The sequence below is a fragment of the Dermacentor variabilis genome, chromosome 9 (assembly GCF_050947875.1).
Source record: "Dermacentor variabilis isolate Ectoservices chromosome 9, ASM5094787v1, whole genome shotgun sequence".
NCBI lineage: Eukaryota > Metazoa > Arthropoda > Arachnida > Ixodida > Ixodidae > Dermacentor > Dermacentor variabilis.
Genome location: NC_134576.1, coordinates 28514131 through 28530569, shown reverse-complemented (window position 1 = coordinate 28530569; position 16439 = coordinate 28514131). Strand labels below are relative to the sequence as shown.

At 48.8% G+C, this 16439-nt stretch overlaps 1 protein-coding gene across 1 annotated transcript in view; it reads right to left on the bottom strand.

Annotated features, from left to right (window-relative positions):
• The window catches only part of LOC142557964 (luciferin 4-monooxygenase-like), a 104824-nt gene extending 90067 nt beyond the window's left edge, over positions 1-14757 (bottom strand). The window contains exon 1 of the mRNA XM_075670141.1: positions 14655-14757. Within this exon, the coding sequence (XP_075526256.1) occupies positions 14655-14663 (9 nt within the window). The 5' untranslated portion in view covers positions 14664-14757. The remainder of the gene's footprint in view (positions 1-14654) is intronic.
• Positions 14758-16439: the final 1682 nt, after the last annotated feature.

Here is a 16439-nt window from a genome sequence, read left to right as displayed (position 1 = left end):
CTCAATAAGTCCATTGGTTTGAGGGTAGTGCGCAGTAGTTGTTCTGTGATCAACGTGGAACTGATTGGGGATGGCCTGAACGAATTCACACAAGAAAATGCGCCCGTGATCACGTAGCAGTTGCTAAGCTGAACCATGACAGAACGTGGTAATGTGACGCGCTGTAGCTGTTGGTAGGCCGGCGAATTCGGTTTATCGAGTGTGATTGTAAACCACGATGATGGCCCAGCGGCAGCGAGAGGTTGGGGGATGTAGCTCAGACAAATAATAGCGACACGCCCAAACGGCCATACAGGGCAAAGTTTAGACTTCAGGCAACCTTCAGACCCGGGCGCTGAATATATTCGGCGTTAGCAATCGGGGCCAGAGTGAACAATATTTTGAGCGTAGCGGCACATTCCTCGCCAGTAGTACCACGGTCGAAGATGTTGGTAAGTTTTGGAAACTTCCAATTGCGCACACTGTTGACCAGTATAAAACGAAGCACTCATTTCAGAACGCATACGTCGAGATATTACAAATATGCACTGGAGGCCATCCGAGAAATAAGTACGACTGATTGCGACAGTCAAGCTAGTCGTCACGAATAACGAGATGGTGAGCTTGACGCCACCGGGTGCGAGTTGTCGGTTGTTTTGACGGTTCAGAAAGAAAGTCACTAGGAAAGCAATCCAGTGTACCTCGAGCTGCTCTTAAGCATTGTTGAGAGAAAGAAGGTGTAATGACATGCTGGAGATGTTAGCCTGGTGGTTCTCCTGACATGCTACTCCAGAGGAAGAACATCTCAATGCTAATGAAGCGATGGTGTCAATGTCAAGGCGGAATGGTGGACTGAGATGCTGAGGAACAGGAAATATCATCTGGCAAAAGTGACCGTGACATCCGTTTCGGCACACGACACGGATGTCATAGTTTTGGAGACAAAGAGACAGAGAGATTTAGTTACAGGAAGACAGGCAGGTCAGCCTGAGCTACAACGTGCGCTGGCCTGCTAAACGACACTGGACAACAGGGAAGAGGAGGAATAGAGCTGATGAATGCGGATGATAACAATACGACGAAGAGGTACATATCTACAAGTTCAGTGCTTTGTGGCATCTCTAAAGAAGTGCGTCAAACCCAATGACTTGGAGAATCGCTATAGCGGCACCTGTTATCAGGGCTGCGCTGTTTGAATTAGACCAAGAACCTAAAAGAAACTCCTGTGATAGTGGTCTCTTATCAGCATTTGCAATGGGAGAGACCTGTTGCTGTCGTTCTTGCGTGTACGCGGGACAAAAGCAAAATATATTATCAAGTGTTTCTGCTACCTGACAGTATTCACAGTTCTGTTTAGTATCATTGCAAGCTCTCATATGTCTATAACAGTTGGTGAATGCAACACCAAGGCGAAGCACCATGCTTCTTTGGTTTCTTTTGAGCTTGTGAGGCAAGCAAAATTTCATATCTTGGTCCCATTTATGTACTCATTTGTGTCGTCGACCTGGTTGGGCTCAGTGTTTCAACGTACGGTTGCGTATTACGCAGTGAAGTAGGGCACTTGTATATGTTTGGGATAACGGAATGCGTACTTCGGAAGCATTATTCAAAGCAATTTTCTCTTCAGATTGTGCCTGTTTGTTCGCTATCACCGCCACAGTGTGAAGGCATTTACTGAAATGTGATATTGTGGCCACTTCGATTTTCATGGTTGAGGTGCTCTGTAATTTCTGTCACCTCCCTTGAATAACACGGGCCCCGTCTGAGGGCACCGTCAATTGTTTGAAGAACTGGCGTGGAACCGCAGAATATCGTACATGCGTCAAGAGGCTCCTCAGAGAGAAATCGAAGCGCCTCCCCGATAGCAACAAGCTCTGCGGCCGTTGATGTTGACCTATCTTCTAGTTTAAACCACTGATGGATAATCATATGTGGGACAACGAAGGCTGCACTCGAGGCATATGGTGTGACAGAGTCATTGGTATACACGTGCACAGTATCTACAGAAATGTGAAACAGGGCAAGTTGCTTGAGGACCATTGAATGCTACGCATAACTTCTTTTTAATTCCAGGGATCTGCAGCTTATCTTGGAGACAAAGTGCGCAAAGAGCAATGCGGTCTGAGAGATCTTTTAATAAGGACAGCCAACATAGTGCCTGATTGTCTGTGACGACCCTGTACGGACGGCCGTAGACGTAAGGACAGAACTTAGCAAAATCCCAGTCGATGACCAAGTGTTCTCTATCCGTCACACTTTAGTTGGTCTCGGCTTTCATCAGTGTTCGATTTGCGTATGCAACGAAGCATACAGTGCGTGCGGGCTTGCGTTGCGCAAGGACATCGCCGAGCCTGACACCGCTGGCGTCCGTGTGTACTTCTGTACGGCTGCTTGGTGGTAATTGCGCTAAATTTGGGTCTAAGTAAGAAAACCCAGATTTGTGAATGCATCCTCGCACTCCGATGACCACGAGGGGAGAGTATCGTTGCTTTCGAGCAGCTTCATCAAGGGGGATATGACGGTGAATTTCGAATGAACCGTCGCATGAATAGCACCAGTCACGTCGCACTGCCACGTAGCAGATGTCCATCATGCGCTGAAGTTTTGTGGGTGCAGTTCAGAGTTCAAAGCACAAGACGTTAACTTTGTACGAACAATCAGGTGTGACAAGTAATTTATTGAGCCGGTCAACTTCTGCCACTGGCACTAACAACAGCCAGACCGCAAATCTAATAAAAAAATAATTAGGCTCCTTGCAGATAGTCAGTAACGTCATATATTTGCGGTAGGGGATAGACGTCCTTGCGAAAGATCTGGTTAAGGCATCAATATTCTACACAAGCGAACAAAGCCATTCTTCTTCGAGGCATCCGCGGTCTATATGAAGGTTGAATCACTTGGTGGCAAAGCGTGACGTCGACTTTCCGTTTGTAACCTGACACGGTACGGGCGTTGTCATAATGGCGCGTGGTCGCCGGTGTATTTGTTATGCAAGACGCTGGACGTGCGGGCCCTGCGAAAAATTGGATGACTTAGATAGAAGAACGAATATTCCTTTACATACCGAAAAGCTGGGTGCCCTGAATCAGTGTAAGGTCTGCAGCGATGGAAGGACCAACCACATCCATGAAGAATGATTGAGATGTAGATAAAACACTAAGGGCTTGAATATGTAATGCGGTTTGTGGGATCCCAGTAAAGATTTTCTTAATACTCAATTGGAATCAGTACAAAATTGTAGTGCGCATTTCATTCTCTCAAATTGTTCCCGCTTTCAAGCATATCGTTAATGTGACACACGTTTAAACCTCCTAATCTTTCTTTGCGCCGAAAAGTGTTTCGTTTATCTTTATTTCATAGGATTTTTCATAATCCACATCTAAACATAATCTTCTGAATTAGCCATCTCATTTGTCCTGTCGTAGAAATCACCGTGATCAAGTTGACATCCCTTTTTGCCATACTAACTCATTTTCCGATTCATTCTTGCCAAGGACATAAAGGAATGGAACCACCTGCCCATTTGCGTCGTCGGCATTGCAAGTGTTTCTGCATTTAAATTTGCTGTCGACAATAACTATTGTTTATACCAGCCACCAAGAATCACAACAATTATGTAATTTTGCCCACACCCATTTGTAACGCCTTCGGGCATCTAAGGTAATGAAATAAATAAATAAATAAAAATAAATAAATAATGGGTAGGCGGCAGAGGCTGTGCCATCCAACATATCGCCAACTGCACGTTGTTGGTGGCTTCCGCATTGCCCAAGCATTCTCCTCTAAGCGATGTCACATGGTATGGAACTGTGTTCGAAAAAAGAAGAGTACTGTAGCCTACCGTAGTGTAATCAGCAACAAAAAGGTAGCACAGCGCTTTTCCGTCTAAGAAACAAGCCAGATGGAGAGAAAAACACGATTGCGCCAGAGACGCTGCAGGAGCAGGCGGGCCGAAGTGCTGAGGCGTTGGGGGGAATGTAAGGAGGGTAAAGAAAAATTGCTGGAGTGAAAGCCGCCTATACCGTCCTATGGGCTCGTGTGATGCCGGTGGCGGCCATCTTGTGAGGGCCAAGAAGCGGCCTTCTAAGAGCTTTGCAGCCACTTTTCGCCGAATTTTCCAGCTGTTTTTGCTTAACGGATTTTCAAGTTCTATTGCAATACTGTGGGCTATGAGGCGAGTTATATTGGACGTCTGCGGATCGCAGATATCCAAGCACTGGGACATTTTTCCATTCTATCGGCATCAATAGGCAGCTGTCGCAAACTAGAAAAAAAATTGGCGCAATAATTAGTGTTTATTCATCTTCTTTAATGTAACGCAGAAGTTGATTGACCATGAAAGCTGTCAAAACAAAAAGAAATTAAAAATTGAAAATGTAGCATGAGAAATAGCCGCAAATGCAATAAACGTAAGTATCCATTCTTATCTTCATTGTGGTCAGGGGTGACCGGTGCTTTGGCATCCCTATTGCCTGGAGAGTCTCGGAACTTTGGTGGCGGTCGTTTCCTTTTATTCTGAAGTAATATTTTTCTTTATTGTAGAGCAATGTGATGCTAATCTGCACCCTTATTTAAACAAGCAGGATAACACTAACATGTCAGCAGCTTATACGTCAACTTTCCTAAAAACACCTGAGCGCGCTAGCACCTCTTGAGATCAGCACAACACCACACAAGGCAACACATGCCGACCGCAAACGCTTAGGCTGCGGTGACGGTTGTGCTTTTGCCCCCCTCCCCCCACCCTAAGATAGCGACGCGGCGGCTTCACCTTACGGTAGCAGTTTTTCTTTAACCTCCTTGGGGGAACGTTTGTATCTTCTTTCACGAGTACTTTACAGGAAATGGCAGGAACGTAATATAAATTTACATTTATTATCGGTGATAGTTCAATTGCAGTACGTGTGCAATCAATGACGGCGTTACAGCACGAAAGTCCCAGTCAAGGATAGTGTCACGAGAACAAGAATAAACATAAACTCGATGGTGCGCAGGACATGCTCAATGACCACATACGTCATGCATGCCCTACAGAGTGAACATGCCGAGCGCTTTCTGGGAAGGGAGAATACCGAAAGTAGCGTAGCAACTTTGCGAAGCGAGTGACGGAGTTTTGCATAAATAAAGGAAACGGCGGCTCCAGTGTCCACGAGAGACGACGTGCGAACAGCTTCAACACAAACTTTGATACTACTTGGTGGGCGATCGTGACAGCTTTTGTAGTTCAACGACGCCGTAGCCTTTGTCTCGCGTAGTGCGACAATCAGTTTATCCCCTTGAGCCATAGGACAAGGTCACATCCGCGTTGATGCGTTGCAACGAAGAGAAGGTGAGCGGCGTGTAACAGGCATCGGTCGAACACTTGGAAGTAACGAAAATGGGTCGTAAGAAATCGAAAATGGCCTTGGCACGCTTGTATCGCGAGATATCACGAGCGACGTGGCACAAGGCGATTGAGCGTCTCCACAATGGCGGAACATATGACTGGCATTGCGTCACCCAAGCTTATTAGCCCATGGTCAGACGTACGCCACAAGTGTCTGATGGCAGATCTAGTTCAGGCAAGAGGATATGGTGGATAAAGCGTCTGGTGAAACAATAGGTCGGTGACACGTGGTCGGTGTCTAGGTACAACGTTTGCATAACTGAGTGGTGGAGCTGCAGGGAGCAATGGGGGCCTTGTGACGAATTCAGCATAACTGAGGGGTGCCTTTGCATGTATCTGTTAGCAGTTTACAAACCAGACCTGGGTGGTTGCTTGATCAATCGCATGACGGAGCCTGGGCTTAAAATTTTAAACGGGCTGCTGTAAATGCTGCGGCTGAGCGAAGCGCACTAAGCAGAGCACAAGCGCCTTTATCGCTGTGAGCAGCGTTGACTGGTCGGAATCGGCAGCCACTCCAGCGAGATGTTGGTCATGTTAAGGAAGATGACGACTCAAATACTGATGTTTGCGCAGCGCTTTTGACCAGATTTGGCAAAGAGTAATGTTTCCTGCCGTGCGCAGATTCTTTGGAAGCAGCATACTTAAGACGTCGTCCTCTATGTGCTGCATAACTTTATTGATTCTATCCTACTCTGACATGGTCGTAGTGAATCTCTGACAACAAGAAGCGGAGCAGTGCGGACGTTCGTCGAATGGGCTCCGTAGATTCCGACCCTCACGGACTATCTCGACCCACCGGGCCGCCTACTTTTGGGTTGGATCTGAGAGAGCTCACAAGCTGGATCACCCGGACACCGATTTCAAGACGGTAGGACCAGTTGTTCGCAAATTACCGGACTTTGACGGAAAACGCTCGCCGCTAAGCCTACCGAGGTTTAGCACGACTACGGGCTTTTGCGGGCAGCCAGGCCCCCTCAGCGACAGCGATACAGCCTGGACCCGACTCCCGCTCAACGAAATATCCGAATTTTGAGCCATCGACGAGTAGATTAGCCCAGAATTTGCTAGAAGCACAAGAGATGGACGACGACCACCTCGGCGCCTCCAACTCCGAGAATTCGGCGGACGGGGAGATCGAGGACTCCGCCATGCAGGAGCAGCAAGACACTCACAAAGAAGACGAAGCAAATTGGGAATTGGTTATGACCAAACGCCAAAAGAATCGACAGAGGAAGAACAGACGGAACGCCGCCAGCGCCGGGAATTACACGGCCCCACCGCCGACAGCTGGCGCGCCAGCTTCCGGCGCGCTGAAAAAAGACAGGAAAGGAGCGCAGCGGCAGCCTACGCAGAGGCTGCCCCCGCTCCCCAGAGATGATTTCATGATTATTTTGCGACCTAAGGGACTCGTAGTCCAGTCGCTCCAGTAATTTCAAGTGGCCCGGGCCGTAGCCGCGGCATGAAGCAACAAGTTCGAGGGGAGAGACCTGATCACGAGGCGCCGCACAGGGTCCAACATAACAATCATGAGCACGCTGAACGAGGAGGCCGCCCAGCTCGCGAGGCGCATCACTAGCCTCACGATCGAGGGACGCTCATATGACGTGAACGCTTATGTGGCCACACCAGAAAACACCCGGCGTGGCGTGATACACTGAGTGGACCCCGGAGCAACACCGGAGGAACTGAAAACCGACTTGTGGACGCGCACACAGGGTGTCCCAATCCACAGCGCCCGAAGACTAGGCAAGACCAAGACCGCCGTCATCATCTTTGAGGGACCCATCACACCGAAACACGTCATTACTGCGGAGCCGAGTACAAGTGCTACCCGTACCGGCCCACAAGACAAATCTGCTACGTTTGCTGCCAACAAGGTCACCGCTCCGACGTGTGTCCCACACAGGACGCCAAGACTTGCAAACAGTGCGGGATGCAGAACCCGCCAAGGGATCACCAGTGCACCCCGAGATGCCTGATCTGCGGAGGCAACCACGCTACCGGATCGCGGGAGTGCCAAGACCGACTAAAGAAAGCCAGGGACCTGCGAGGCAAGGCCAACGGCGGAAACAACGGTGGCGGACGCGAGAGCAGACGTCGCAGCCGGGACGACCGTGGCAAGAAGGCGAGGTGGTTCAGCTCGGAGGGGGAGACTTCGCAGAGCCGTTCGAGATCCCGGGCGTCGCGGAGCTGTTCACGGAGCCGGTCACGGTCCTCCCCGCCCCTGCCGCCCCTGGCCATTAAGGGAGGGAGCCAGCTGCAGCAGCAGCAGCAGCAGCAACCAGCAGAAGAAGACGAAGAAGGAGCCTACCCGAAAGAGCGGCGGCGTCAAGGTGAGCTGGGGATCCTCAAACCCTTGGTTTGCTCCGCACTCGGATGGGGTAGCTAACAAAAAGAACAACACAAACAGCAACCGCGAACAGCCTAGACAGGAGGACGTGGGGAAAATAGCGCTGAGACGCGAATTAGAGCTATCACGCGCTAGGCAGAAAGAGCTAGAACGCCAAATAGCATAGCTAACGAAGGCAGTGCGAGACCTTAGGTCGAACAGCCCTACGCCGCCACAAACGGTACAAACCCACGCCCCATGCCAAGCAGGCAACGAGGATTTCGCCACGTTTAAAGCAAAGATTCAGCAAATGATGCAGCAGATGATGCAGAAATAGCAGCAACAAATGCAGCAAGCACAATTACAAGTCACAGAGCTCCGGAGCAGCATCCGCAAGCAGAAGTTTACCGAGAACATTACAGAGAAGGCCTACCACGGCCCCGCGCTGACATCCCTCGCCGACACATCCGCAAACAATACCGAGGCTTAAACATGGTCAGTACATCTTTAAGCAAGCAAGAAACCTTAGATATATGGCGATGGAACTGCAGAGGCTACCGTAAGAAGCAGGGCCTCCTCAACAATACACTCACACACAACAAACACCGCCCGACATCATATCGCTTCAAGAGACGGGCACGACACCAACACTCGCAGGATACACGTGTTACGAGACTCAAGAGAAAGGAAGAACGGCAACCCTAGTCAGCAAGGCACTCATCACCATAAGCCACGACAGGATAGACGACACCGACATAGAGCACGTGATTGTAGAAATTACACCAAAGAAGAAAAGAAAGAGGGGCAGTATATTTATTGTAAATGCATACAGGCCCCTGAAACAGAGGAAGGCGAAATTCTACGAGCCCTTCCATGGCGCACGCAAACTAGCGAAAGACAGCACGCTAATCATCCTAGGAGACTAACGCCATGGACAAAAGCTGGGAATACCAAACAGCAAACCCAAAAGGCAAAACTCTAGCGGAGGCAGCAGAGAACACCGACTGCAACCTCCTCCCAGACCCAGATACTCCAACCAGAATCGGAAACAGCGTTAGTACCGACACCTTCCCCGACCTCACGTTCATACGAGCAGCGGAACAAGCAGTGCGGGAGAAACTGTTAGACAACCTGGGTAGCGACCACCACATACTCAAGACGCAAGTAACTTCGGACAGGCTAAGGCGTCAGCTGGGATCGGCCAAAATTACGGACTGGACCGCTTTTCGAGAGGCATGCGATAGGAATCTCGCTGAGAACGGGATCCAATTGGTAGAAGAGTGGGGGAATATGCTCATTGAAAAACAGCGCAAGTACACCAAAGAAATCACGCGAACGACGCAGACGCCCGATGTAGACGCCAGACTGCTCAAGCTGTGGGAAGCTAGACGCGGGCTCACCAAGAGGTGGAAGAAACAAAAATACAACAGGAAGCTAAAGATTAAGATCGCAGAAGTCACAGGGAAAGCAGAGGAGTACGCGGCGCAATTGGCAAGGCGAAATTGGCCGCAATTCAGCGACTCCCTCAACGGAACTTTAAACACAGCGAGGACGTGGCATATCCTCAAGGCTCTCAGAGATCCGACCAAGACCAAGGCAGAAAACAACAAATCCATCTACTGGTTCATCCACCAGTTCGAGGGACCAGACCCGGAACTCCTGGAGAAGTTACGCGTTAAATGCTTCGGGGACACAAACCCAGCAGCTTACGCAGAGCGCTACCGAGGAAGAGAAAACGTTAACCTGGACAGACCCATCACGCAAGGTCGACGAAGCGATTCAAAACACAATCAGAAACACCGCCGCTGGTGCAGACAAGATAAATAACGCACTCATCCGCAACCTCAGTGAAGAGTTAGTCGCAGAATTAAACGACTTTCTCAACAAACACTGGGAAGCTGAGACCGTCCCTGAGGAGTGGAAGCATGCGGAGGTAGTGATGATTCCTAAACCGGGCAAGAAACTGCTAATCGAGAACCTCAGACCGATCTCGCTCACATCGTGCCTGGGAAAACTGTACGAATGAGTGGTGACGCTGAGACTACAACAGTACATGGAGGACCACGAACTGTATCCCCACAACATGTTTGGCTTCCGAGCAACATTATCGACCCAAGACGTACTGTTTCAAATCAAAGAAGAAGTACTCGGGAACGTCCCCAGGAGCGGGGAGAATATAATAATGGCATTGGATATCAAGGGGGCTTTTGACAATGTAAGCCACGAAGCTATCCTCACGGGCATGAACGACCTGAACTGCGGGAGGAGAGTGTACGGCTACGTCAAAGCTTTCGTTTCAAACAGAACGGCAACGATTGGCCTCGGAGGGCTCCGATCAGAGAAGTTCCTTACTCCAAACAAAGGGACGCCTCAAGGGTCGGTCATCTCCCCCACGCTTTTCACCATAGCAATGATTGGCTTGGCAAAACAGTTAAAAGAAATCGACGGCATGCATCATGCCGTGTATGCCGACGACATCACCATCTGGGTTAACACAGGCTCGCTCAGACAGAAAGAAGTTACAAGAGGCAGCCACCTGCGTAGGGGACTACGTCAGAGCAAGAGGGCTAGCCTGCTCTACTGAGAAGTCCGAGCTCCTGAGAGTTTGGAGAGGAAAGCAAAACCGCAATGTTCCCACCAGCGACGAGTTAAAGCTCAACCTCTACCTCGAGGGGAAGCCGATACCGGAAAAGACGCTCATCAGAATCCTGGGGATGTGGATACAGTCAAGCCAACGCTGCACCCACACCCTCGCCCTACTCAAGGCATCCACCCTACAAGTGACCCGCATGATCACGCGCATCTCACACAGACGCCACGGCATGCGAGAAGAAGACATACTCAAGCTGATCAGAAGCTTGGTTGTGAGCCGAGTGGCATACAGCCTCCCATACTACAATCCCATCAAGAGTGAAGTACAAGAGGCGGACGCGATACTACGCAAAACCTACAAAACCGCAATCCACCTTCCCCACAACACCTCAACCGCAAAGCTACTAGCCTTAGGGCTTCACAACACCTTCGACGAATTGAAAGAGGCGCAACTAGTCTTTCAACAACGCAGACTACAGCAGACGCCATCTGGCAGGGAGCTCCTGAAGAAACTAGGCTGCGCTGATCAACTTCAAGAGATACAGAGGACCGAAACAATTCCGGACGAGTATCGCAACACACTAAAAGTAGCACCCATACCCCGGTACATGGATCCAAACCTACACAAAGCACGCAGAGAAGCGAGGGCTGAATACCTACAAAAGACACTAGCACCCCAAGAAACGACGGTATATGTGCACGCAGCCACATACGTCAGAGCAGCGGGGCGGAGCAACAGCAACGCGGTAGCAACGGTGATTGATTCCAACCTACGCGAGATCACCAGTGCATCGCTACAAGGCTGTAAGATAGTCGAGGCTGAAGAAGCGACCGTCGCTCTAGCGGAAACGGATGGATATTGGTATGAACGGTCTCTAACAATCCTTACAGACTCGCAAACAGCGTGCCGCAACTACCTACGCGGCAGAATAGGGCACGGAGCGCTTCGCATACTCCGCTCCGGAGACCACGTAACACAACGACAAACAAAAGAGTCAATTAGGCACAATTAGGCACCGGGACACACGGGAGTGGCAGGAAACCAAGAGGCGGACAGGATAGCTCGAGGGTACACTTATTACCGAGCATCCAACGTAGGCGACCTCGAGGGGACCGAACCTGTACCCCAAGACTATTCGGCGATACTAAATTACTACAAGGGCTGCAGAAAGCGGTATCCACCATCGCACAAATCCCCTAGCAAAGAGGACTCTGTCGCGTGGAGGCAGGTACAAACGGGCTCGCACCCGAACCTAAACGTACTCAGCAAAATTTCTCCCACAGAATACAAGGACAAATGGCCCTGGTGCCACGAAACACCCACGCTGTAGCAGATAACGTGGGCATGCCAGAAGATAGACGTGGTACCCGTTATACCAAACCCAAGTGCGGAGAAATGGGAGGGTGTGCTCTCCAGCGATCGCCAGGTCGACCAAGCAGGTCTGATTCGGCGAGCACAACTGGCAGCAGCATCCAGCGGAGCCCTGGACTAAGGGCAACCGACCGTTGTGCTAGAAGATGGACGAATCCATCTGAAGACCGCAGAAGACCAGCGAATCTAGAGCTGATAAAGTTTTTCACTCACTCACTCACTCTGACAAAAGTCTAGAATATTATGGTTGTTGCGCGTGACTCATTCACCCTGCTGCTGTTCTCGTTCCTGCAAGCGCTCCTCTGCGTGCAGCTTGCCCACAGCTGGCTGCCCAACACGACTACAATAGATGTCTTACACGCTGACCACATACGGAAATCTGTCTCATGGTTCTTCTTCCAGAGGCTTGCAGCACCCGCTAGCAACAAAATCTCGTTGTTGGTTTATGTCTCTTCCAATTTGTTGTGCGCGCTTGCCCTCTTGTACAATGAAATCCATTCCTCCTCGTCGTTGTCATCGGCGCCGCTTAATATAGCAAGTAAATCCCGCGCAGCACACCAGATGCCACGACCAACCGGCACCTGCTGGGATGCGTCCTCAGGCATGGTAGACAATAGCGTGCGGGACCGGTGATCCAGGTAGGACATTTCGAACGTACAGTACACATTCCTCCAATTGCACAGTGGTTTATTGACTGACAAAAAATAGCTGCTAACGCTGATGTTGAACAGGAGCAAGAATTCCAGCGCCAGCGCCCAACCCATTCCGTAGCGCTGGTGATGATGATTGGCCAGGATTGGTCATCTTCGCTAAAATACTCCCAAACATACATACAGAGAACCGTCCTATTTCTGATAGCCTACAGAACGAAAGCATCATCAAGACGCCAAGACGGCGCCCACACTGTAGCAAACGAGACACGCGAGTCTTTGCCCGGACCTCGCATGAATGGTGCTCGCAGTGCCTCTTTAGGTGGTTTTTGGAGCTAATACCACGACGAGAAAAAGGATTATTGGATTTTACCTGCAAAAATCATGATTTTACAATGAGGCACGCCGTAGGGGGATTAATTTGCACCACCCGGTGTTCTTTACCTCGCGCCTTATGCTTGCTACACAGGCGTTTCTTTATTATGTCCTCATGTAAATGCAGCTTCCGCGTCCAAGACCCAACCCACTAACCCCTTCTCAGCATCGCTGCGCCATAGTAATAAGCCTTTGTGTCCGAAAGCGGGAGGTTTCTACTCCCGAAACGTTCGGGTGTGCGCAATGCAAACCTGGAGAAACAAATCTCAATGATGGAGTTTCAAATGCCCTAACGACGGTATGAGTATGAGGCCCGCTGTAGTGGAAGACTTCGGAATAATTTTGGCAACCTTAAAACTGCCGAATTCTCCGCAAGGTTTGCGATACCACTGCGGTAGATGAGAGATTTGCAAGGTTACGCGCGCTAATGCGAGATCTTACCTAACATTTCTTTTTTTTTCGCTATTTATGATCGGGGTTCTGTCCTTGCATATTGTTACCAATAAAGTATAATTGGATTTCTGTTCGAATATCAAACGCGCTTATCCTAATTCCAGAGGAGTCACATTTCTGCATACACACTGTGGCCTTGCTAGATTCGAACGCTTCTTATTCTGTGTATTGAGCATGACTAGAAAGAAATACTTGCCAAAAATAAAAGCAAATTTTCGGGCTGAAATAAAAAAAGCCTATAATTTCAGGGAAATTTTCATGAAAGAACTAACTGAAAACATTGGACATTACTTATATTGTACGTTCTTTTGGACGGTGTGGCTGAAAAGTAATGTCCTTATTATCGCGTCAACCAATGAGAGTCGTCGGTCACCAAAGTCGCTCCTCTTTGAAAAACCCCCTTAGGTGGGTCTATTCTAGTCTAGAGCAATTCCACTTTCACAATTTTTATTCACAGTATCTCCTCTGCACTGTGGTGAATAAGCATCATGACCCATGACAGTCAGCCTTAGTGCCGATCATGGGGACAGAGGCACACACTGGACGCCCTAGGACACGCCTGTGGGTGGCGTGCCCACTTCTCAGCAACACTGGTTAATTAGAGAACAACGTGAAGATGGGGCATCCGAAGCTACGTTAACAACCTTGCGTTTTGTAACATCCGTCCAACGCTTGGTTCACGAGCAATTATAAATTCTGCGCCCATAAGAATTCAGCTGTCGGTATCTGAAACCGAACCGGCGCTCCAATTCGACGCCGTAGCATGTCATTTGTCGGTGAGCCGATGTCACGAGTGCACTGGTTCGTAAGCGATATAGAAGCTGTTCTTCAGACACGCGTTCTAGATTGGTGGACATAATGTAGGATATTTTACAATCAAATGTGATGAAACGTAGGCGCTTTCCGCAAAAAAGCAATTTCACTCGCATTACAACCCCTTGTAGCTCATTTCCTTGAAATTACGGTGCTATGTAAACTCCCCCCTTCATTCCTACTATCAACTTCTTCTCTAGAGGGGAAAATTAGCAGGTTGATGGTGCAGCCTTCTGCGCGATCATGCAAGACTAATGAAATACTCCACTGCTGCCCGTATTGAACTGCATTCAAGTTAATTCTGGCCATACATCCCATGTGCATGCAACACTGCGTTATATGCAATGCACAGGAAGTCGCCACCCTTGTTTTGGTGCACTTCGGTGGCGTAATGTTCATTATCTCAGGGGCCCGCCACTATCCTTCGCTAGAATGAGGACATGGTAGTGCTGTAATGAATCACGGTACATTAAACCAAAAAGGCACACCAATGCCAGGTTAACAGAACCTAAACCAACGATGTCTTCACAAAATCATCGGTCTAGGATTCCAACGCCTACATCTTCACAGTATTAGATCGCAATCCTTTGAAGTTGCTGTTGTGGCACGGTGAAATATTTCTAAGTAATTAACAAAATCATGGAAGTATTCACCATTTTCCTAATGATAATAATATTTCTAAAGCACGTGGAAGTTGCTAGTTACCTGAGCCATTATTTCTTGCACCAGCGAACGTGTCACTCCGAAACAGGCGCCACTGACTATGCCCGACGGGGTCGTCGCTTTAAAGGGACGAGAATGAACAGATAGAATAAAGTTACGCGACACAGCTGCGCAGTGTTCCACTTCCGTCGTTTTGGTCTGTTTATGCGTGCCTGGTCGACTGAGCCGAACGGATGACACCGACGAAACAGTCAGCCCGCGTCACATGCGCATTACACATCCGGCGCATGAACGTTAATAGACGAACAGGTCATGCACCTGTATCGCTTTATAACGCAAAGTCAGTTCAAATGGACTTTCAGGTGACGGGAAAACAACATAGGTTTTAAGATGATAATATCTAGCTGATCTTTTTTAATATTTCATTTCACTGAGACAAAAAAAAGAAAATTGTTCTCGAATATACGCCAAAGTAACCCGCGAAATGCCACTCAGAAAAGCAAAAATGCATGGAAATGAAGATATGTGCATCAATTCATTCTATCTCGGCGCATATTTATTGGTCAGCCGTGAGATTTGTGCCTAAAACTCGCGCTCGCGCTAGCAATACGATAATAAATGAAATATGCAGCACTCGCTGCATGGACAGAATTGCCGCGGGCGTTTGATTCGGTCGCAACGCGGATTAATTCTGATGACGCTTCTACAGGCGTGCGAGGATGTGCTCGCAATAGCAGATAACGCGAGGTTTTATAACGTAGTGGTACTGTTTTAGAAAGACGTGCCCATCGCGTGTCGATTGTGCTGCTTTGTGAACGAGTTGGCAACGCATACTGTGCTGGATTGCACTTTGAAAAAAAAAGAACAGAGTAGATGCGCATATGGGTGATTCTGGCACGCTCTAGAACTTACCTCGTCTCCGCAAGCGCATGTACAAGCTTCGATGATGCGAGAACAGGCAAGCGGTTCCGATCACATTTGACAACCTCGGTGGTTGCATCAACTTCGCCGAGCTGTAGCATAATTTCTCAAATTATTGCGAACGCGCCAGCTACGGCGTGCCTCATAACCATATTGTGGTTTTGGCAAGTAAAAGCGAATAATATAGTTTTTCAGTTAGACGCCCTTGGTTTGCACTTTTAATTACTGCATCGTTGTCGCAAAGGAAACTGGCGTGTGCACTGTGCTACAAGATGGGAGAAACGCGGTGAGGAACTCAAAGGGCTTGTGGGCGTTGGCACGACAGAATTACACATGCGATTCTGGCTTCATTATTAGATCAGCGATGGTACCCAGGTTTGTTGCCCTAAATAATTTTTAATATAATGAACCATTCGGCACAGCAGCAGCAGCCACCGTCGGGAAGGTCTGCGAGGGTTCACAAAGGAAGAGTCATTTTAACAGTGTCAGCAACAGCGAATGGTGTCAGCTTTGAACTAGTGTTGCTATTGCGGCAATTTCGTGCGTGGGAACACAACAAAGTAAATGTAGCCACCCATGCTTCTTTTACTTTTTCGGTTTATTAGGAACGAAAACCATCGTATGTGATAACAATGTGTTCTTACATACTTTAATATTCAGAGCAAACATTCATTACGGCTTTACAAAGATGACATTGCCAGCATACGAAGACAGACAAGTCCGTCTTTTCCGGAATAAGTGCCCATAGTAGACAACAAGTGTATTAATTATCAAAGTCGTATTCAGAAAGAGATCATAAACTAATTTGAGCGAGCATTTGCTTTCCATGTCGTTCGTATTCAGGGATATCTACAGGCTTTAATTGCAAATGCCACGTGTTTAGCCTGCGTTCACCCATTGCTAAAA